Here is a 24913-nt window from a genome sequence, read left to right on the forward strand (position 1 = left end):
TGTATCTCAAAGACCAGATAAAAAGCTGCTTTGACTGCTGAAAGTGGAGAAAAAAGGCCGTTTGCAGATTAAAAGTCACCCAATTTTCATCCCTTTTCATTCAGCGTCTGTGTTTCAGAGACTTCAGCTGATAATCGGACAGCAGCAGATCAGTGTATTCATGCAAGCGTGCGTGCGTGCAAGTCTCAGAGGCACCGAGTCTGGGTCACCATACGAGCTCGCCAGTGGAAACTCTGCATCTTTAATGAGACTTCATTAAACATGGATGGAAAGAGAGGAAGAGGGAGGTCAAAGACGAGGAGAGAAGAACATGAAGGGAGCGGCTGAAGAACCGATGACAGAGGAAAAAGTGTCATAAACGTTGGTTAAAAATTTCCTCTCCTCTTTCCTCTCTGCATGGCAATATAATTGATATAGAGTTATTTAGATGGCAGACATGTTTTTTCCCCCTTGTAAATTCAGGTTTCTAGACGGCTTTAAAAAGATGTTTAATCTCACAAGGAAATTACCCATGTCTGTGCTTTTATTTTGCACCCTGCAGATTGTGATAGCCCAGCGCTAACCACCAGACACCAGCATGAAATGTGGGTCATCAAGTGCGTCACATTGTGCTCGTCCCACATTAAATGCCAATGACCGACCCTGATACGAAGATGGGTCAGTCTGCAGGACTTTCAGCTTTTATTTTGAAATTTTGAGTGATTTTAGCAGCTTCATGTGGTTGTTTTCATTATTTTTAACATGTATATAACAAAAGCATTTTTAGGGACTGTTTAATAAAGTTTTAAATTAAATGCTATTTTTTTTTTAAAGAAAAGAGCACTTACAAAAACAATGTCACCACTTTTAAGCCAAATACAACAACAAAAAAAAGTCCTAAATCTGCTTAGAAACACGGAAACTTTACGACTACAATTCAATGACAACTGCGCAAAGTGTGAAAACTTGAAAGCTCTAGAAGTGCTCTTGATTACAAATTGGTCCAACTACAAGGATTGACTGTTAAATAAGATGAATTAAAAAAGTTAAATCCTCTGAAACCTTTAACATTTCTTATGATCCTCCTCATAGATTTTTAATTTTTGTAGCCCTAACTGTCCTTTTTTTATCTTTTAAAGCTGCAATATGATACCACAGATAACTCTTCCTTATTTAACTAAATAAATTGCATTTCTCTAAATGTGAAATTACGATTCGACTGTGACTTATTGACAAATGCGGATGCTGCCGAGGCTCCGCCAGTCGAGAACAAACTGCTTATTTTGAGCACCGGATGGCATTAAATCTGACGTCTGGTTTGCCGTGTGACATTGGGGCTGACAGCTAATTTTCCACATCACTCAACCTATTAAAAATACACGCACGCAGATCGGAGAGGGTGATGGGAGTGTGTGCCGAGGACGGCCAGAGGGCGAACATGACCAGACTACTGAGCAGACAGATAACGATGGAGAGAGGCGGTAGATAAGGAGGAGGGCAGGTACGGAAAGAGGGGTGTATTTCACACACACACCTTGTTACATCACGGAGTTAAGAGGTGACAGAGTGGAATTAACAGCGCTGCAAATCCTCTTATCCACACTCACATGCACTCATCTGTACACATGAGCCCCTTCTTACAAAATGAATTACCTATTAGGCAACAAAACACTTTAATTACATCATTTATCCACTTCCTTTTTTATTTTTCCGTCTGTAAACGAGCAAAATCGACATAAAATGTTGTTTGCTTCAATAACTGCCAGTAAGTCTGCATTCATCTGCACTGACATCACTGAGAAAAGTCACTGATTTCAGCGATATGACAGGAAAATCAAGCAAAGCTCCCAGAGCGCAACCAGAAGGGAAGATGACGATGCCAAGTGTGCCGCTGCGGCAGAGCCGGGGTCACCATGACTACGGATGGAAGGAGGAATCAGAGAGAGAGAGGGATGGGGATTATGTCGGCGAAGCAACAGAGTTATATAACAACCACCTCTGCAGTGGAGGGGGAGTCACACACACACACAAACTGGCTGACAGATAGATGCTGGTGTAAAGAGATATGGTGGGGGGTTGTGTATACAGTAGACACGTATTCACTAAGTTGAACACATTAACACACACATGAGCTGTTAATAATCGATACTCTTAATGAGTGCTAATTGATGCCATTCATCTTCCATCTGTTGTCATAGACGAGCCAGGGTTTAAACATGTGGCTTCAAGTCACCACAAACAAGAGATATCTGATACAAGAGGAGCATGTTAGCTTTTCATTATGCACCGATTCCTCCCATTGTTGGCTTTAAAGCAGCTCTAATTAATGTTTTTATGTCAACAATGGATCAAATGACGGTGACGATGTGAAAGATGTCACTCACAGTGATGAACCTGCAGAAAATGATCACCTATCTTTGCTGTTCCCCTCAGCTCTGCAGGGGGATTCAGCATCTTTCATTTTCTTCTCGTATGTCTGAAGGGCCAGTTCGCCGATTTCAACCTCAGTCCTATCGTGCTGTTATAGGGAGCTAATGCCGTTATGGTGGGAAAAAATGCAACTTCACTCTGTGTCTTTGGAGGATGCTATCCGCTTCTCCACTGGGCCCTGGAAAACCTCCACCAGACTATGTGAAACGGGTGATCTGGCGGAGGTCAGGGAGCTCGCTAAACTACACTTCCTCAATCTAGGACGCCCACCTACGATGTCATGTCTCATTCAAAATCGTCAGGTTTGAAATGTAGACTGCAGACCTGAAGATTTTTTAGACGATCCACTGGTATATTCTTGTTGTATTTCAAATTCTGTACCGCTCTGAGCAATTGCCTGCAGCGATCAATGTCCTTGACTGGAAAACGGCAGTATTTCACTCCAGCGTCTCTCGCTGGGCCATTCCTTTCAGAGGGAGGGGCGCAATGCATGCTGGGTGTTGTAGGAATGTAGAATGGGCGAAACCGCGAGCTGTTTGTACAACTGTCTTCACAGCTATGGCGCCAATTTCAAATATTAATGCTTCTATCGATTAGCCAGCTTTGACTGACAGTGGCTTTTTCCAGGGGCTGCTCCTTTAACGGCTCACAACTATGGTTTTGGTTTACTTTCACTGCTCTCAGGGGGAGAAAAACAAACTCTAAACAACCTAGTCAGTACTAAAGAGATGACAGGTGAAGACTGCAACCGACCGACGAACACCAAGGAGCAGTTAAAGAAACAAATATTGCCCTTTAGATGCTGGTGGAGACCAAAAACAGAGCGACAAGAGTGATAAGATAGGAGTTATATTCAAGAGTTAGCCAGATACAGATCCCAAAAATAATGCTATAAAATGTGACAAATTTTCCACATAAACTTATAAAGTGATGAGTCTCCCTTTGGATCAAAACAGTATCCATCTATCTGTCCGTCTATCTAGTGTGTCAGTGTTAAAAGCTTGTTTTCTGCTGCCCTAAACGAGCAATTCTTTTAAAAAGAGTTCTTTTAACAAGCACAAAAGGTTGTTTATTCAAGCTTCTAAAGTAAGCACCTGCTGCTTTCTGAACATCTTTGTCACATTGAGCTTGGGGAACTTCCCCAGCATCCTACTGTTGAATAAATAACATCAACAGACTCGCAGCTGCTATAAAACAATAAAAACTATTCATCTGTATTTTCCTGCTTCCTTCAGTAACCTTCAGTACTCTCCACTGTGAACAGACTGCCCTGGAAAATACCTCACCTGTCTGAGGGAATCACCTATTTACATAAGTGTGTGTAGGTGTGGTCAGCATTGACAAACACTGATTAACCAGCAGAGCAAACACACAGAGGCTCTGCCAGTGTGGGTACGAGGGTACTTTTAGTTTAGAGGCATGTGTGCAACCAGTGGAAAGTTTTAGAAAATCAAATCTTATATTTTAAAATCCTTGAAGAGTTTAAAATTAATTGGTTAATCCAAATTAGGCCTGAAACTAGTTATTATTTTCCTTATCAATACACTTCTCCTTTTAAACTTGTCTTAAAATCCAATTTTAAAAAGAGTTTATAATTGGGGTCAGACAGCTGGTTGTGGCGTGGAGATCAACCCTTCTGCTGTGTCACCATGGAAACGCACACAGAGGTGTTGCTGCAGAGTGTGTGTGTGTGACAGGTGGGAGAATCTGCCAGGAACACATGAAGGACATTTATCAAGCGAGTGCAGAGATTTTTCACTTGCTGCCTGCTGAATTTCATCAAGAACTCAGGGTGAGTTTAGGATTTGGTGCCCCACACCGCAATATGTATTGTATTGTACGGTCTGTCTGTTGCGTCACCTAAAGTGCTGTGGGATTAGACAAGAGTACGCACAATTAATGTACTACAGAGGCCAAGTTCTCACCCTCCCCTCTGTTCGAGTTTGAGCTTTTCCATCTGGACCTGAACGCATCACTCCTCTCCTCTCGATTTGAGTCTGGAAGTGCGCAGTGACTGAGTGGTCAAGCAAGTAACAGAGCAAGAGCGGCATAGTGACGGTAAATGCAGGTGGAGAAGAGTGAAAGGTTGGGAGTGAAGGTATCAATATGGCAGCAGCTGCATCTTTAACACCGTAACCAGGGGTTACCGTCAAAACGTTTGAGGGTCAAGCCAGTGCCGTTCACAGCGTGGTGCCCTAGGCGACCACCTATATTGCCAATGCTTTGAGCTTTGCAAGAACTAAAGGAAATTTCTGTGAAATTATATACAGGTTTACTTTTGTGTTCACATTTGTGATTGATTTAGGGCTGCCACAAATGATTATTTTCAATGTCAATGAATTGCCCATTTGTTTTCTCAATCAGTCAACTGATGGTTTAGTGGATGAAATGTCAGACTGCTTATCCTGTTCAGGGTCGTGGGGAGGCTGGAGCCTATCCCAGATGTCACTGGGCCGAGAGACGGGGCACACCTTGGACTGATCGCCAGTCAATGACAGGGCTGACACGTAGAGACAGACAACCTATCAAACTCAAACCTACGGGCAATTTTAGAGTCACCAATGAACCTAACAGGCATGTCTTTGGACTGTTGGAGGAAGCCGGAGAACCCGAAGGGAACCCACGCATGCACGGGGAGAACGTGAAAACTACACAGAAAGGCCCACTATGCCTGAAACAGGAACCTTCCAGCTGTGAGGCGACAGCAGTGACCACTGCAAATATAAATGCTGTTATATCACGTATGAATTATTTATGAAGCTCTACTCTAAATAAACCTTAACTGATCTTGTTAAGTCATAAAAATCCACAAATCTCACCCACATACCAGGTTCAGAACTGTGTCACTCCTCTTAAAATAGGCCTTAAAGCTTCCACGCAAATAGCCTATAAGCTGATTTATTACAGTGCAACCTTTGAAGCTCAAATATTTCAGCGACCTGCCAGAAGGAGCTAGCAGTTTGCCTCCCGCCGGGCAGAAGCGAGCTCTATGTGTCAGAGGTGAGACAGAAGAGGCAGCTCACACTCAAACACAACAGTGGGTCTATTTGCAGCGTGTCTGCAGACACGGCGCAGACAGAAATATAGTGTGCGTCATGCGAGCGGCTGCCCGGGGGCTGCTGAGGCTGCAGAGTGTGAGCTTCAGGGACCTGCTCGGAAATCTTTGAAGACAGTCATTTTTTTTAGTTAACTGAACTTTTTGTCTGTGCTATTAATGCATTATTGTAGCCGTTTAACTTTTTGACGGACAATGCAAATAAAATCTTTGCAAACATTAGTTCCAAATAATTCTTACCTAATTCCTAGTACTTTAACACATTTTAAATCAGACAGAAAAAAAGAGTAAAACTATTTGCATGCATTCACTTGTGTAGAAGTGGATTTTAAAGGGCCAGTACACCTAAAAATCAAGCAGCAACCTCCTGGCTTGCTCTGTGATTTATGGATCTATCGGTCTGTGCTGCAACTTTTTCATCGAGTTAAATTTTAGTATTACTGTATTGATATTTTTGCACCAAGTAGCAGGTATACTGCACTCGCCAGACCTGGCTTGTTAGCCTGTTTAGTGTTTAACATACACTTATTGATTCATCGGGCAGCACATAGGACTCAGAAGTTGTTCCCCAGAGAGATTATGGCAGATCACAGTGATGCAAAGACGGGTTATTTAAAGTCGTTCACCCGGCGCTCGCTCGCTCGAATGTGCTCCTTCTTTAGTCTAACAAATAAACAACTGCAGTCAAATACCACCGCATAAAGAATCTCCTCTGTGGGAAACACCAACTAGCTCATTCACGAGCTAATGGATCAGCCATGGGTGTAGACTGTTTAGCTTTGATAACATGCCGTATAAAGCCAACCCCTCGCTCCTCTCCAGCTCCACTCTCTCGTCCAAATATGGTCCCTTCTGGCTGCAGAAAACCAACATGGCGGCGCCTTAATCCAGAACTAGAGGCTTCAAGGCTTACAAGTAGCAACTAAATATATTCCGGAAAGGACCACTGCTGTTGAACATTTTGAAAGCCTCATCTTGTGAGCACCACGAAGGGCATTATACTAACTGGTATTGTAACAGACTGGAAGAAAGAGATGTCAGAGAAAGAGATCTAAAAAGCAGTACCTGTTAAAAGAAACACTGCAGAGCAACGGGGGGTAAACAAGAGAGTATAGCCGTACAATAAAAATTTACAAGTCCAAATTAGGTGACACTCGTACGAGAGCAGGCGACACAAACACAACAGTGTTTTTCCACCACGTGAAGCTTCTCAGCAGCCACTTAAAAATACACACACACCTAAACACTCTCCCGAGGGCAGCGCTTGTTTATTTGGCACGATTTCAAGGTGTTTGCTAAAAATACAACAGATAGTCCATGGTTTGGCTTGAAGCAAAGCCGCGGCTGAACCTGACGGAACATAATAGCCGCAGTGACCTCGCGTTCGACCTTTAAAGCTCGCACATGAGCCGTGTTATCGGCCTGTTTATGAATTGATATTTGAATCATGGGCGATACATGAAGTCATGCCGTCGGGGTGACCCAAAGGCAAGGAAGGCCGCCTGGTGCTTCATCTTCTTTAATGTCGAGGCAGTCAGAGGAGACAGTTGTTTAAAAGGGACGGCAGTGATTAAGGAGCCCTGAGGGCAGCGAGACAGGTGCAATCTGCTCCTTGAAAATGGCTTCATTCATTCATTCATGAGTCAGCGTTTGCCGTCGCTGCTGTGTTTCTGCCCTGACAAGCTCGACTACACAGAGGGAGACACACATATGTACGCCCTGAGACAGATGTAAAGATTAAATTACTAAAAGAAATATTGATTTTCTGCTTTTAATCAAGTTTTTAGATCAATCTTTTGGATCTGCAGGTTTGAAAATGTCTATTTAAAGATTTAAGACTGTTTAAATGTTACTAACGATTCATATTAGTTTAGGATCTAAAATATAGACGCAAAGCTTTGAAAGCTGCTCATTAGACAATAGTTGTTTGTTTCCTTCCGACAGCAGACATCAGACCTTTAATTAAAGATTGCAACTCTTCATCTGAGTCATCTTCGGCGTGCCCTGATTCCAGTGAAAGCTCGCTCCGACGTTACATCTGCCAGGTGCACGCAGAACATCAGAGAGACAGAGACAGACAGGCTGCTCTGACATGAGAGACAGATGAAAGACAGAAAAAGACACAGAAAGGTCGCAGGGGGATCGTAACGAGCAGAAGCGGTCAGAGGGAGAGACAGACGGGGTCGTGATGACAGACAGACAGGTTTGGGAGGTAAGAGCCCCGAGAGGCAGACGGGTGTGTAAGCTGAGAGCTGCAGGGGAGGGGAGCAGAAGATCTGATATCTGAGACCATGGAACAAGAAGACACACAACACCGGGCTGTGGTCACTGCCAAAACGCTGAGCATCAAAGAGTTTACTTATCTGAACTTTATCTTGAACTTTATATTGTTTTTATTTCAACTTTATGTCTTCTTTTTATTTTTTAAGGATGTTTTTTAAGTTTTAGAGACGATGAATAAATTGATGCAGATGTTGCGATGTCTGTATGCCGGGCGATAAGCAACAAGAAATAGCAGTTGTGAAATGACAAACATAAACGTGAGTTGATTTAGAAACAACATTGCCATAACAGTTTATCTACCAGAGAGCCTGACACCTTCATTTTCTGACTGTTAACTGTGGTTGGAAATCTTCTAACGTAATAAATCCTTTGATCAAGCGTCCTTTACATCATTATCAGATTCTATAGTGCGATAAAGCAACGTAACTGTACCCAGCTTTCTTTTCTAATGTCTGAGCACACGCTGTTTTTCCTCCTACTTCTAAATCTGAACTTATCAATTCATCAGTTACCTCGAAGAATATATACTTAAGTTGGAAAAAAATTGCCGGCACTTTCTTTAAAATACACTGTAAACTTTATCATCAAAGTGATACTTTTTAGCTCATGTATATCTAGACATTAAAGCTCCTGTGAAGAACATCTGTTTGTGTTGATTTTGGCGCCCCCTGTGGACAAACTAGTACATCTTATCACTTTGCTGATGTTTGTCCTACATGTGTTTTTTTTTTACAACATCCTGCTTTCTTTTGACATTCAAACACATCACTCGCTGTGAATCTTCATGTGTAAAATATAGAAATACAAGGCTGATTTGGCAGCGAGAAGTTAACCACCTCATCTGACACCTACCCCACCCCTGCAGTGGTTACAGGCATTAGAAATAACTACAGAGACATAATCAATGTTGTCGCTGATGGTCTGGTTTGCTTTTGTTGCTCATATAGAGGCATCAGTGTTAGTTTCAGTACGTTTCATAACCAGCTAAAAACTCCTCACAGGAGCTTTAAATAAGAAAAGTTTTATAATAACTGTGAGACAAACCTCATCTATATACTTGTTTCCTTTTTTATGGTCTGTATTCTTCAGGCAAGCTTAAAAATAAAGAAAAATATTTGGGAGGTTTGTTTTGTCTAAGAGTCCCTCATCTTAAGGTATTTAGTATATAGAAGCAGATCTGTATATAAAAAAGACATCTAAACTCAACAGCGTTCACAGGGGTATGATTTACCAGCAGAAACAGACTGTATATTAAAATTCATAATCAACAAACTGCACCTTCAAATGTGAAGCAAGGCTCACTCTGCACTCCCTAAACAGCTTATGAAACACTCATTAAAGAGTAAGCAGCCGTATCATATCTTTCATCTCATGTTAGCCTTTTAAAAACTCATATTTCATTAGAAATAAAAGCGAGTATTTGTAGCTAAAATGTAGATATTTAATATAGTTTGTGTCTGTTCTTATTATGTGACATGTAAAAACCAAGCCGGCGTGCAAATGTAAGAAATAGTAAAGAGTCTTACCTTTTTCTGGTACCACACCACAGCATCTTTTACTTTGGAAGCCATTTACATGTCCCTTCTCCCGGCCTAGGGCATCTTAGACTGAAACACAGCGAGACACAGAGAGAGAGAGAGAGAACTGTGTGAGTGACGGAGTAATGAGGAGAGAGAGAGGACGACTGAGGTATATATACCTGACAGGAAGGTGTGTCATGAGGAGGAGAGAGGGAGGGGAGGGGAGGGTACACACACACACACACACACTTGGTTATAAGAGCAGTCACCTTAGCATGTTGTCTCCCCTGACATCCATCTTACAACATAAAGAGTGTTTCTGTGAGCCGGACAGAGAGGTTATTACTTTAATAGTGCTGGTTAGAGCTCGATGTACCCACTGAATCACATTCTGACACACACACACAAGCACACACAATACGGGAAATATTTGGGAACGGCTGTTGGATCCCTAGCAGAGGTTTGGGCGTGTGAGTGATTAGCTAGGAAAGACAAAGCTATAAAACACACACACACACACACACACACACACACACACACACACACACACACACACACACACACACACACTAACACACACACTAACACACACACACACTTTAGATTGATTGACAAGTGCTTATAACAAGATGTACTGTTACTGAACGCTGCACTGAAACACCCAAACCTGCCAAAATGTTAAAGTGCACTAACTGTGTGTCAAGGCGAGTGTATGCATGTTTTACAGATGAACATGTGATTGTATGCGACACTTTTATGTTTATGCCGGTTAGCTTAGCTTAAAGTAGCATAAACACTAGAAACAACAGGGGAAAAACAGCTAGCTTAGCTCTGTCCAATGTTAGCAGTTCCTCCTACTCACACCTCTAGAGCTTACTCATCGACAAATCACATCTTGTTTAATCCGCACAAAACACAAAGTGTAAAAACAAGAAGGTTGACACTCTTACTGAAATACTCAAATTTTTTAATGTACAGCTACAAAGTATCACTTCAGAGTCATGCCTGCGTTAAACCAGAGTCTGAGTCTCATGTCAAGTGTATCTGATGATGATCAGGCTTTGTTAAGCGATATGGTGCTCGTAAAGGCTGATTAGCAACTGTTTAGAAGGCAGATTATTTTCAATGCAAAGGGAAAAACGTCACCTTTATATGTGACAAACATAATTTAATGTATATAGGAGACTTACAACATATACCTTTATATTTATATGTATGCATCAATATCAGTATGTGGTTTTTAGCCACACTTGGCCTCTCAAAACTGACTTATGCAATCTGGCTCTAGATCTATCTAAAAAGACAAATCAATTTTGAAAGGCTCGGTGCAAATGGAAAAAACACACATTTATACGCGATTAATTTAAGTCGGAGGTTAGAATGAAGACTACAATCTTCAGTGAGGATGACATGCAGTAAAGGGGCGCGGGCGGGGGTCGAACCCGGGGCCACAACATCGAGGACCGTAGCCTCCACATATGAGTTGCGATCTAACCGTTGAGGAGGGATGGGTATCGAGGACCGGTGTGTTACATGATTGGTCGGTACAAAGTACCAATAAGCTCGTGGGTAAACGGTGCTCCTATCAGTAACATTAACATTCCTTCTTCATTAATGTAGTTTTATTTCAATCGTTTCATTCCAACGTAGCTGGCATCTGTCCTCTAGCGTTCTATAAATCTGAGGCAGTGCAGCGTGTTTGACTGCTTTAGCAAAACGGCTAGTGCCATTAGTAGCTATCCCTACCGCTGAGCTAATCTGGCGCCCGCGTACGTACATATCTTTTTGTTAAATAAATAATCAATAATGGTTTTACTTACTACCTTTTTCTAGACCTTTTACACTTTTCCATCCACTGATATCCGATATGCCGATATTTTCCAACCCTTTTTGGCGATTGCTGATTTCGATACCAATATATTAGGCACAATTTTTTCCCACTTAAGTGCAGAGAACATCAAGTCTCTCCTTTAGTGGAATTGATATCATGCCTACTCTTATTGTAGTGGCCAAAAACTGCCATAAAGCAGACATGCCCGGACTTGTTTACTGCACCTACTACGACATCAGTGATCGCAGCCGGACTCTTTATATCGTGTGTGCGTCCATGAATATGTAAGTTAGTTTTGCACTGATGTTTATGTTACTCTCTGTTAGCGTCGGCTTTGGCCGTTAGCGTATTTTCTACGTGCTTGATGTTGTTAAATCCTCTAAAGTGACGAGAATGTGAGCTAACTGTTTGCTAGTTAAGAGTTGTGAGTTTTCTAAGTTCTATTCATTGGCTCGAGTTTCTGTGACTTTTTAGTCTTTATTTTTAGATTGTTGACGACGTTGCGTGCACACTCGCACCGAGTTAATAGTAGCATTACGTCAATCTTTTTTTAGGGAATCATCGAGCATTTAGGCAGAATTAAAGTGTTGTTTTATCGGCGGAAAATATCAGAAGAATGACATATCTGCAGATACCGATAACTAACGATAAAATCGTGCATTCAGCAACATGCTGGTATTATTGTACTTATGTTAATGTTCTGTAGACTCAAATCTGGGAAAATTCGTGAGTGCTTTCCACCAAAATAAACCATAAGTTGTATAAAAATATCTTGACTATCATTATACTTAAAGGGAAGTGGACAGGACAGAGAGCCAGCGTACATCTGTGACCGGTTCAGCATGTACATTAGGCCTGCAGTGTTACAGTCAGTGTGTTATTACAGTAAGTCGTCTCTGAAACTGGATCTTCTGATTGAGGTGGGTCCACTTTAACAAACCTGAGCTTCAAAGTAAGAGGAGGAGAGGAGTCCAACCCAGCATAATAAGATTCAGTATTAATCTGAGGGTTTATCTAAGATTAAAAGAACCTTTTTTGTTTGCTGGAGGTGAAAGAGGAAGAGGAGGGGAAGAAGATGCAGTTAATAAGAAGCTGTAAAGTGAAACACATGGAGGCTTTGCAGTTAGCCACTCTTTCCTCTTCTTTTTTTTGCATGTACTTCAGTGTCTTTGTATTTATTTTTTATTTCTCTGTTACATAAGTGCAGCACTGTCCTGCTGTGTGGGAGAGAGGGAGGAGCGGAGAGATGGAGAGTGACGGCGGGCGCCGGTGACGGCTGCAGGCCGGGCTGACTCAGGAGGGGAGCTATTCTGTTTCATGTGTCAGTCAGGAAATAATGAAACATAATGACATAGTGCAAAAACACATTAATCAAAGTTGAAATAAAGTTTTTAAACTGGACAATTTCTTCTTCATGCTTTCTGCTCAGGTTTGAATGTTTGAGCCTTTAATTTGACAGAGCAGAGCGAAGACACCCTGTTTGCATGTGGAAGCATGCCTGTCTGCAGGGCGCTGGCATTCCCTGTGAGCTCTGTGTCATCCTTTGCAGTCGAGTTGCTTTATAAGCATTATTGAGCAAAAACAGAAGTGCTGCTACTTGTGAGGCATTAAAAAAAATGTGATGAGTCAATTTTGTGGCAACCTGCAGACTCGAACAGAAATGTGTGCGAGCTCACACGGCAGCTTCACAGCTTATCTGGCAACGACAGAACCTCAACGCTTTGTGTTTAATATGCGCGATAAAGGCTCCACCTCAAACGAATACGAGGAGGAAGAGTGTGTGTGAATGTGAGTCAAAGTCCTCGTGTTCAAGCGGCGCTGGGGCGAGTCCAAGCTCAACGTGTCAAGAATGTGAAGTTTAAAAGCAGGAAGGAGAGAAAAATGTCATGCTCGAGCCAAATGTGAACGGCCCCTACGTCAAATACAGTCTGCTGGTAACTGAACACACACAGAGCAAACCACAAGCTGACTTGTGCACAAATAGCAAAGGACCCAGTTCCTCTACATGTAAGTGCTGCATGCATGCTGCTTGTAAAGCTGCAGAGATGTCTATGTCCTGTCTATGTGCATTACAGCGTGTGTGTGTGTGTGTGTGTGTGTGTGTGTGTGTGTGTGTGTGTGTGTGTGTGTGTGTGTGTGTGTGTGTGTGTGTGCACTTTCCCCCCAGAAGGCCACACACATTTATAGCAACAGGAAAGTCTCTTTCAGTTGTCTATGATAACAATTACTCCTCCCTCCATCTTTCACCGCTGCACCACACTGTTCCTCACACACAGGACATCATACATATATAAACATGCACATTAAAAGTATTTGTCTTTAAAGTTCAGAGAGGAGATTTGTCCTTTTAATGTGATGTGTTCACACCCATTATTGTGAGTACAGTGTCAATAAAGGCCTTCATATTAAATGTTAAAAGTGGAGAGAGAGATAGAGAGTCGACACAGGCTGTGAAAGAGAGGAAGGAGGAGTGTGTATGAGGAGCAAGCACCATATAGAGAGTAAGAAGAGTATGTTCTCCTTCCGTCTGTGTTTATGTTAACACAGGAAGAATTTATCTCTCATTCACACATGAGAGGAACACACCCGTCCTAAACTCACACTCGCACACTTTTCTTGCTGCTCTGACAGAAACTGTAGGGCTCTATGAAGAGAAGAAGAGGGGTGTAGAATCACAGGACAGGTGACTGCTGTTTGTTCTGCATACCAGAGGAGGAAAGCTGCCTGCACTCCAAACGCCTAAAACTCCACAGATGTAGAAAAGTGACTTAGTTTGGGGGGAAGAATAAAAAATTAATAGCACAGTCCTTTGTTGTTGTTTTTTCAGACAAATGTGTTAATTCCCTTTTTTGTAGCTGCGTTATTGTACGTAGAGCAAATGCATGAGCGACAGCAGAACAGGCTATAAACTTCCCATCCACTTTAAAAACAGACCAGGTACTTGAAGCTGTAAGAAGTCTGTATAAATCAGCTTAAATTTAAAAGATCAGCGTCTCTCTGATGCTGTCAGGGCTTTGGGGGCTGCTAGCTGACCTGCAGGTTCAATGATATTGTTAAAAAAGATGAAACAAAGAAATTACCGTAAAATTCAGTTTATCAGACGCACTACTTTTTTTTTTCATCTAAAAAATGGTCCTATATACAAGTGCGACCAATATACCAGTATAAAATGCAGAGAGAGGTTTATTATCTTTTAGGGATAGACCGATTATCGGCGCCGATATTCGGCATTTTGACGCATATCGGCATTGGCCTTTTTTTTTTTTTATAAATCCGACGGCCGATAAGAGTTCATTTCTTTGCAAATTGTATTTAACTTTGTTTTATTTACTTTATAAAACTTCAGGAACTTATTTATTTATTTATTTAAATTTTCAGTTTACTTTATTAGAGATGCTGCTGACCCTGGGAACTCCCTGTGCTTTTAGTTTGTTTGTTTAATAAACATATGCTTAAAGGCATTTAAACAAAGTTAAGTGTTGGAGTTTGTATTATTCAAAATTTTGACGCCAATATTTTAACTTTTACTGCAAATGATTATTGGCTCCAAATATTGGTTATTGGCCTCCTTGACTACTAATAATCGGTATCGGTATCGGCCCTGAAAAAACCATATCGGTCTATCTCTATTATCTTTAGCTATTATCTAGCTAAAGCTTCGTCACGGACATGCGCCGCCATGATCGCCAGTGCAGCCGCCACCCTCACAACAATCAACGTTACCATAGGCTGAGCTAAACTACCGCACTACTATCTAGCAGGGTTGCAAACTCGTCATGGCGAGTGAAAATACATTGAAAAAGTGTTGACATAACTTCACGTTTTTAATAATAAATAGCTATACCCCCCAAAACAGACTGTGTCTTATATTCGGTTGCACTTATATTCCGCATTTTACAGTACTTGTCTGAAAAGGTCTTAATGTCCAGCAGACAGCTGGCTCTTACAGAAACAGATGAACAGACATCATAAAAAAGGTCAAATATGAGACTCAATATGCTGATAGGATGTTTGTTGTGTCACTGAGCTGCATAAAGGGGTTAATAGAGTTAACTGATAAAATTGTGAGTCGGGTACAGCCCTACAATGGCCAATCAAAAACTACAATTTACAGTTTTACACATTAAACAAAGAAAAGCAGAACATTTACAAAGCTAGAACCACAGGAAGCCTGGCATTTTCCAAAATAAAAGACTTAAATTATAATTTTTTTGCCGAATAACTTACCCATTAATCTACTAATGCTTTCAGAACTACTTTAACCCTTAAAACATTATCTTTACGAACGTGAGCAGAGAAATACACAATCAGACGCACAAAAACAGCAGTTATATAATTTACTCCTGAAGGATTTATGTAATTTAAGATGTGTTGAAATTACCATCATCATCAATTACAATTACAATCATTTAAATAACCTGGTGTCCAATTACTTTAGAGCAACAAGTGCTAACAACTCCTGCTGTGAACAAATGACTGTCAGAACAACCGCTGAACAACAATTGTGAGCATGACGAGAAAAACCTTGGTGATCGACACCCCGTCATTAGTGGACAGCAATGATTCTGTTTTTAACTCTGTGACAGCTTTAAGACCTAAAATCCTCTCCATCCCGACGGAAAAAACAGACAGATCCTCCCTTTTTCAAAGCCTCAAAATCCCTCCATGACACCCCAGAGTGATGCCAGCAGTGATTCACGCATATTATCTGACAAAAACACACACAGACAGACTATTGCCTCACACGGCTTCATACGAGGGGTTAGCTGCAAACTGCTGGGTGAGTATTTATCTGGAGAACAGGACGAGAAGGAGTTCTTTCCTAATGTCCTTTTTCCATAACCGCACGGTCACAGCGTTCCCAAAATACACTGTGGTCTGGTGAGGGGTATTTCAGGAACAAGGCCGAGACAACAGACACACAAACACACATTAGGAGCATGTTCTGGTCACAGGATTCAGCGATATATTTCAATTCTTATTGTCTTTGAATCGTCTTTCTCCTTCTGGTTACGCAAACGCCAGTCAACAAGCAGCTTCATTCACAAACGCAGCCCCATTACAAAGCCCTAAAAGAATTCCACAACATCGATACACACACAAACAGACCCCTTGCCAAGTCTGTGACCAGTGGTCTGTCTGAACTGACCCATTTACAGCAAGAGAGAGAGAAAGAGAGAGAGAGAGAGAGGGTGGTCGAGTCAGACAGAGTGTATTATGTAGGCCATAGTTTATATGAGGGCTCTTTTTTTGCGCTTACATGCATGCGAGTCTGTGTGTAAGTAGGAAATGGTTGAGTGTAATTAGCCATACGTCTCCTGCAGCTACTGTACGGATGTTTATGTGAATTAGTCTCAGTAGAAGAAGAAGAAATGGTGTGTGTGAACATGTAATCTTTATGTTGCTTCCTCTCGTCCTCGTTGGGGGTCAGAGACGATGAAAAAACAGAGATCTTGAGATGGAACAAAGTTTTTCAATGAGGTTAAGTCTCTGAATGTTTTCTAATATATGAGGTTGAATGTGAACTTGATTTAATGCTAGAAGGAGCATTGAAGGAGCAGGATGTTTTTGCTATTGACCAAATGTGAAACATGATTCTGCAGATTGTAGACTGTGTTTGATTTTAGTGGTGGGAATCTCAGGGTAACTGACGATAAGATACAATACGATACGGTACAGTACGATACAGCACAATACGATACCGTATGGTATGATACAGTACAGTACAGCTCAATACGATAAGGTATGGTACAATACAGCTCAATACGATAGGGTACAGTACGATAGGGTACAGTACGATACGGCACAATACGATACGGTACAGTACGATACGGTTCGATACGGTATGATATGGCACAATACGATACGGTACGATACGGTACGATACGGTACGATACGGTACGATACAGACCAATACGGAACAATTTGATACGATATAATACAATACGGTGTGATACCTTACGATACGGCACGACACGATACAACACGATACTGTACGATACAAGGCCCACAATAACGATAATGTCATGATACAGCGATTCTGCGCTAATTTATATATTGCTAGACACACACCACAATTTGATTTTGGCAAATTTGTATGCGGCTGTTTGTCTTATATATTTCACATTGGAGAACTCTCTTCTCTTAAATTTAAAGCGTTTTGGAGTAAACTAAACTAACCCTCCAGCAGCTATACCAACACAACACGTTGCAGTTTACGTCCATGTCTGTCCACATTCGTACTTTGGACTTAGATGGAATTTAATGAAAAAGCTAATGAGTGTATTCTATTCAGGCAAAATAGAAGTTATCACAATGTTAACATGTGATTCCAGTGAGTTCTTCTGAGTGGAAAAAGTATGCCTTTACTTCACTTAGAGTCTATTTTTACAGAGGAGAACAGAGGACTGATAGAGAGATTCATCACACGGTGCACCAATGATCACCTGAATCTCAAGATCAGCAAAACCACAGAGCCTGTGGGGAACACAGCTGTGCTCCTGCAAGTCTGGGACGCTATCTGTCCTTCTACAATTATTCTTCATGTATATTTACAATCTCTGTAATTTTGTTCCCATGATTGTATACTGTGATGTCAGTCTGTACACGAGGCATGTACTGGATCCGTCCTCTGTTGTTCATCCTGAGGTTTCTTCAATTTACTATGGGAGTCGTTCCTCAGCCAAGTCAAATTTCCTGGTGGTGTTTATGAGAACAGACAGAAACTTAAAAACACCTAACAACTCTCTAAAAATGTGAAATACTAGTCAGTGTTTGAGCTAGGACTGCTATGAATGTGCGAGTTTGTTTGTGTGTAGATGTAGTCAGTAAAACAGACCAGCAACCAGGTACACAAATACACACTCACACACACAGTGAAAACCACGAGGGCCATGAGTGAGTGTTGAAAGTGAGGGTGTGGTGTGTTCATGTCTGTTTGTGAGTGTGTCTAATGGAAAGTGGGTGTGTGTGTGGAAGTCGTGTGTGTGTGTGTGTGTGTTGGGGAGGAATATTTGTAACTGCGCTCATAACATTTAAGGTCATTAGTTATGTAACAACCTGCCACCCTCTGTTATTTTAATGTGACTCCTTCTATTTGTAATGTCTGACTTCATTGCAAATAGCTCTGGTTGGTTTCCAGTGACTGGTTACACTCTGTGCTCAGTTTCTAATGGTGATGAATGTGCAGCGACGTGCTTGTTGAATCTTTAATCTCTCTTATGTTATAAGAAACTAAAGGCTCAATTCACTCAATATTACAGTTATCACTGAGCAAATCTCGAAACCCATTTGAGTCACGGCAAACTTTTCGGGCATTCTGGTTTAGCCAGTTAGCCAGTTTGAGAAGCGACCCTGTGTTCGGTGTGTTCATCTGTTTCTGACGAGTCTCAGCTTACTTCAACAGGATGAACCCGAAAAAAGAAGCCGTTTTTCTTGTGACTGACTAATTAACGGGTCTTAAAGTTTGCCGAAATTTCAACATCATGATGCAGATTAGTAAAAGGTACAAATGAAGCTTTGTCAGGTCTGTCCTCAAGAGGAGAAGAAAACTACTTTTAAAATGCTTGTTTGTTGAGCGGAGGTCGGATCGATCATTTATGATGCATTCGAGTAAGTTGGAAAATCTGAACTCTGATTGGCTTTGAGACACATCGCTGTCAAGCAGATTTGTGGCTCAACATATTTTTTTGATATTTTTCTAACATGATTGTTAGCTGTTAGCATGCAGATATCTGTTTATAGAGATTAACTAGAAGCTAAATCGTCATCAGATAACCGCTGATGGGAGTTGGGATTTCATTACGACAGATTACATTCCGTCTGCTTTTGCTCTCCACACTAGGGCTGTCAACGAATATTCTAAATTCGAATATATCACCGAATTGTAATAAAAAACGGATATCAAAATTAATATTCGATGTGGAAAAAAAGCAGCACTACCGCAACTGTTTCACGTGTTCTCGCATATCCTAGCGCACACTCTCGTCTTTTTGGAGCATCTTTGCAAGCAACACAATGTCACTTTATACTATGATTCGTTAAACAAGTTATTACAACAACTGTGTGGCGTGTGGTAATGATGGCGGAGAATTTAAATCGCACCCCAGCCGAAGAGAGAGGGATTCTCACTCCCACTATACAGACAGGTATAGTTATGTAAAGCGCTTTTCTAGTCTTTGCGACCACTCAAAGCTGCTTTTACACTACATGTCACATTCACCCATTCACACACACATTCATACACTGATGGCAGAGAGGCTGCTACCTAAAGTGCCCAACTGTCAACCGGTTATCACATTCATACCCGTTGGCTATGCCACTGGGAGCAATTTGGGGTTCAGTGTCTTGCCCAAGGACACTTTGACATGTAGCCTGAGGGAGCTGGGAATCGAACCTCCAACCTTCCAATTGAAAGACAACCGACTCTACCACTGAGCCACAGCCGCCCCGTTATGTTGATTCTTTTAAAAGGCATGTTTATGAATAGATATACCTGTCAGATATAGAATGGTTCGAACCTTTGTGTTTTTTAGAAGGAATAATCGAATGTCATTTTTGGCCAAGTCTGACAGCACCACTCCACACGGACTGTTTTCCTGCATACACCGAAGCCTGCTGATAGGCAATTGGTCAATACTGCTCGGACTACAAACGGAAACTGGAACACTTCCCGAACTAAATGTACGGTCTTGCGTAAACAGAGATTATTACTGAACTAAATGGCGAGCATTAGATCAAACTGACAATGCCTGAAATAAAGTTTTATTTTCAACATGTTATTGCAGCGGTGTCAGAGGAAACGAGGCTAATTAAGCCCATTAAGCACAAAAGCTGGGTGTCCACGGGTTTTTGACCAGTGGGAAAGCAGCATCAGGAAGCATCAGGACCTGTCAGCTGATTGATCACATCGTGCATTCTTAGTTATTAATCAGAGCGGGACGTCCTAGGGATTTAAAGATTAACTGATAACTGATGTAATGGAAAACCAGTGCAACCGTAAAACTTAAATTTAGTAGAAGCCAACTTAACAGATTTGATAAGAAACTGGGGGGTAGATAAGAGGATTTGCTGCCTGATTCTGATTTAATTTGATAAAACGCTATTAAACCACGTTCCTGCACATGACTTTGTGTCTTACGCACAAACTTTCATGACCTTTTGATGCTGTTTTTAAAAAAAAACCCCACCAGGCTTGCTTTGGCTTAATTAAACCTTAAAAGGTGTGATGCTGTTTCTATCTCAGGTTCAGCAGAGCAGAGGAGGAACTCATTAAGGTCAGTAGGTGCAGCGTGCCTTTCTTAAGCCTGGTGATGTGTAACTGTATACCCTCCGTCATCCCTCCATCGGCTGCGGGAGCATCGGAGGTTTTACAAGCCGGATGAGCTTTGAAATGTGTCGGATTAGAAAATCTTTTTAAACGTACGACGGATTCAATGGAACAGAAGAGACTAGAGAAGCTGTAAATAAAGATAATTTCAGAGTTAAAGCCTCTGACGGTGTAATGTTCCCCTGATGAAAACATGAGCACACAAGGAGACCTCCTTCACGAGTCCTGTAACTCGTGATGTGTAACTCGACCTGCTCTCTCTCTCTCTGGGTGCTCTATATTTCATGACGAGTGCAGGTTACATCTCTGCGCAGGGCCGAGGGAGGGCACGTGTGTGTGTTTAAGTAAGCGTGCATGCCTTCACGTAATAGGACGCTACTCAATCCACGGCGGTGGGCTCGAAGGTGTTGGGGGGGATTCTGAGAGTGTGTGTGAGAGAGAGAGAGAGAAAGAGAGGGGCGTTGGGAGATGAGGATCATGTTTTCCGTCATGTAGGGTGAATCCCAAAGCATCTCAGGTAACACTAAATTACCCTACACTTGACCTATACAGGGCTTTATGATATAGCAACACAAACACACCAACAACTACAGTTCGCTCATAAGTTATTTACTGCATCCAGCCATGGAAAACAAGAGGCTGCAGTAGCACATAGCGCCCTCTCTTAATTGATTTTGTCCATTGCCAGTTTCAATAAAGTTTATTCAAACAAGATGACTAACATGAGAAAGGCAGTGTTACTTTGGCTTTTTGCTATCGTCATCGTGAAATTGCGCACAGTCTTATATTACAGGAAGTGCAGTCTTATACCAATAAAACTTTATTACACAACACCTGCACGACAACTTTGAACTGCCGTCACCGGGGAAACCAGACTGCCACACTCCTCAAACTGCAACACAAGCAAAATAAGTTTCTGATGCTTTTATCAAACCATCAACCACAGCATTAACTCAGCAGCGCTTTGTCCACCGACTCGCTAAAGATGAACATTAAACAACAATCAATTTAAGGCTTAAAAGTGTCTACCGACTCATAAAACACATTTTTTAAAATAATTATCAAAATCATTCGAAACAAAAGATGTTTAATTTTCTTTTTATGTGATTATCAATTAATCGTAGAGAAAATGGACAGATTAATCGATGATCAAAATAGTTGTTAGCTGCTTTTGTACAATCTGTACAAACTGATAACACGCAGAGGAAGAGTTCACCAAGTGTGTGAGAGTGTGTGGGCAAATGTTGGACAGGAAACCAGCAACCACAGACAAACTGACACATACAGCTGACTGTATACCGGCTTTACTTCACTACACACACACACACACACACACACACACACACACACACACACACACACACACACACATACACACACACACACACACACACACACACACGAAGTAATTTCCATTTTTTTTACACTCCTATTTTTTCCATCTGCTGCTCCCTCAGACTTATGAACTACTGTAGCTGTTTGACAGACTCAATGTGTGTGCGTGTGTGTGTGTGTGTGTGTGTGGACAGCTGACACCCTCGCAGCAACAGAACAGGGGTTGTTAAAGCATGGGACTCTCACACAAAAACAGGAGGGGGGCTGCAAACTAGTAAACACAGAATGAACACACACACACACGCACGCACGCACGCAGTCAGGACTCACCTCTCGTGTGGCCGTGCAGCTGACTGGTGTTTCGTCCTCACAGCCAAATTAGGACAGGAGCTGCTGGACATTTGGAAAACAAAGAGAGAGTCAGTCAAGACTGCCTGGCCTGGCATGATTTGAGATTCAAAGCAACAGTGCCAGAGTGTGTGTGTGTGTGTGTGTGTGCGCATGTGTGTGGTGTATGAAACCAGACGGTCAGGAAAGATGCACTTCCTTTTTGTCATTCAAAGTAATAACTACATCTTGTTTCTGAAGAAAAGAGCATTTTCGTGTGTGTGTGTGTGTAATTGGGCTCTGGCTGTAGTTCACGTGAAGAGGCTGCACAGATAGAGAGGCTTAAGTGCAGCATGTGTCTCAAAAGCACACACACTACATTCTGGGAAAGGGTAATGAATAACAGGCAGCAGAATGATCCTACAGTGCACCGTCTCTAACAATGTAGCTCTTGTGGAAAACCAGGGGACCACCATCGACATCATTATCTTCCTCTTTCATCATCACGATCATCCCCAAACATGGTGTCACCATCAATCACGCTGACAGGCTCACATGACAGCTAACATGCCAGTTAAACTCATGTCACCTGTATGTCTGTCCTCAAGGCAAGGAAGCTCAGCGTGATCCTCAGTCAGCTATGCAGTCGCTTCAATGTGCGAACTACCTGACTGAATCAGCCTTAATTAGAACGCTAATGACTGCATCATCACTGTCGTAGTGACACTTCAAACAAACCCCTGTCATTAGCCAAGTTAAAGCGTGATGAGCGTCACAACCACATGGATTTATGCAAAGACTTTTAAGGGAGCATGATAGTCATTAAAATACAACTTGACAAGATAAAAAGATTGGGATTCCAGATGTGAGTTTGTGCTAAAGTTCACTTAATAAAAAGCGGCAGGACGTTTCTCTCTGATGGAATTAAGCAACCGAATAAGTTTGGAGTTATAGCACCACTAAAGGGTAAGGATTTAAAGTCTCGTTAGTGTAGCATGGTAGGCAAAGAAAGAAGCTCATACTAGGAGGAGGAAATATACCGGCTTTGATAATGTGGATTTTTATTATGAAAAATATTAAGAAAAATACTAGGCCTATACAATTTTCTTATTTAACACATTGGAAGTCAGTAATGCTGATTAATAGGACCTTTTTTTTGAGTACAACGTTTCTTAATACAGCCATTTATGTAAGTTTGTGACTAACTTTTTATTCATTTTTGATAAGGATATCAGGCAAACATTAGTCAGTAACCTCTGACAGTAACAATACATACAGTCACAGTTCTCCATCGAGGTGGAACAAATCACAACTGTTGCCCAGTTAGTGACGCGTTTTCCGTCACACAGCAGTGGTTGGTCTGCCAGAGAGGGTAGGCGGAGCTAAGCAGCTGCTTTTCCGGTCTCTTGCGAGTATTCAGTAATCTACTATGGCTGAACAAACAAAGAAAAGATCGATGACTACAGATACAACTTCAAAAATAAGTGAAAATCCAAAGAAAAAGAAACAAACTCGATGCTCAGATGAAGGCAAACAGTCTAAAAAGGGAAGCGACCGTCAGCGAGGAAAATCAACAGTTACAACCGGAGCCAACCGTGGACGTCACACACGCAACACTGGACATCTGGAAAGTGTGCTCCTGCAATTACCGTTTATCGCCACAGGTGCCGCCAAAGACAACAAAACTGAGATCTTCGAGATTATCACTTTAAATAAGGTGACGGAGCTTTTCTGCAAATTCCAACACCGTGGGAGGATGCATTTGCGGGAAGTTCTGCAAGGCATAGCTAGCTAGCAAATTGCGGGCTAATGTAGTTCATCGAGACAGGGCCAGAAAACGGCCGCTGCGCTGCGTTGCGTTTATATTATGGGTGGGAGGGGTTATATTAAGGACGGCTTTGTTTTGAGTCTGCAAAAATGTGCACCAATAAGTCTCGTTCTTGGTATGGCGGGGGACAACCGAGTGTTTCTAATCAAAAATGCTGTGTTATTGAAGTCACAGTAAGCCATGATTATAAGCATGCATAATACTCCCCGAGACTGAGACTAATTTCTTCAGAAAAATCAGTGTATTCTGCTTTATAGCATGTCAAAATATCTGCTGTAGCAGAGGCCTGTATCTATGTTGGATTCAACTAACCATGCTGATATGTAACCACATGAACAAAGCGCAGGTCTAGAGTCTAATGCACCTGTCTCCAACACGTGACCTCAGCATCAACGGCTCATCCTAACATAACAGCTCCCACCTTATCATTAACATAACCTGTCATTTCGCTGCAGCATAGCCAAGCTCATAACGACGCACTTCTCTGCAAAGCCACTTGACCTTTTTCTGCCCACGCTCGATACCGCAACGGCTTTATTTCTATGAATTATATCACTGCCGCACAGGCCATTCTGCAGCTGGAATATAAGATGATCGGACAGTGTAGTGTGTGATGTAACTACATTGCAGCTGGTGATGTAACCAGCTCTGCAGGCAGGTTCGAGCTGCACAATAGAGACAGCATCGTCTGAGAGGGACAGACGATGGGAGAGATGTGAAGAGAGCGAGAGAGCAACACAAAGAAATGCAAAGGAACGCGCTGGTCAGACAATAGACAGCAGTCTGGGAGTGTGGATGCTGGGAACAAACAATCAGGCAACAACAACAATCCACTTTGTGCAAATGCATGTATAAAGAAATAAAACACACACCGACACACTCTGCACTGACCGATCTGCCGCACAGCCACGTTAACTGACAGGTACAACCGGCCTCACTGATGAGCAATCATTCAACATATTAAAAGACGCAAACACTGTACAGCCCTGTCCAAGGT

At 41.9% G+C, this 24913-nt stretch overlaps 1 protein-coding gene across 5 annotated transcripts in view; it reads right to left on the reverse strand.

Moving 5' to 3' along the window:
* LOC138599238 (protein PHTF2-like) overlaps positions 1-24913 on the reverse strand; it is a 45468-nt gene that overhangs the window by 18661 nt on the left and 1894 nt on the right. For 4 of the 5 annotated variants that reach the window (XM_069670773.1, XM_069670774.1, XM_069670771.1 and 1 more), the window contains exons 2-3: positions 22092-22154; positions 9274-9354 (exon numbers count right to left, since the gene is read on the reverse strand). In XM_069670773.1, coding sequence (XP_069526874.1) covers positions 9274-9318 — 45 coding nt within the window. In that variant the 5' untranslated portion in view covers positions 9319-9354; positions 22092-22154. The remainder of the gene's footprint in view (positions 1-9273; positions 9355-22091; positions 22155-24913) is intronic. The other variant, XM_069670772.1, reaches the window with a different exon arrangement.

This window comes from Semicossyphus pulcher, unplaced genomic scaffold (assembly GCF_022749685.1).
Source record: "Semicossyphus pulcher isolate SPU_LCO1_2020_fin unplaced genomic scaffold, fSemPul1.0.p SCAF_20, whole genome shotgun sequence".
NCBI lineage: Eukaryota > Metazoa > Chordata > Actinopteri > Labriformes > Labridae > Semicossyphus > Semicossyphus pulcher.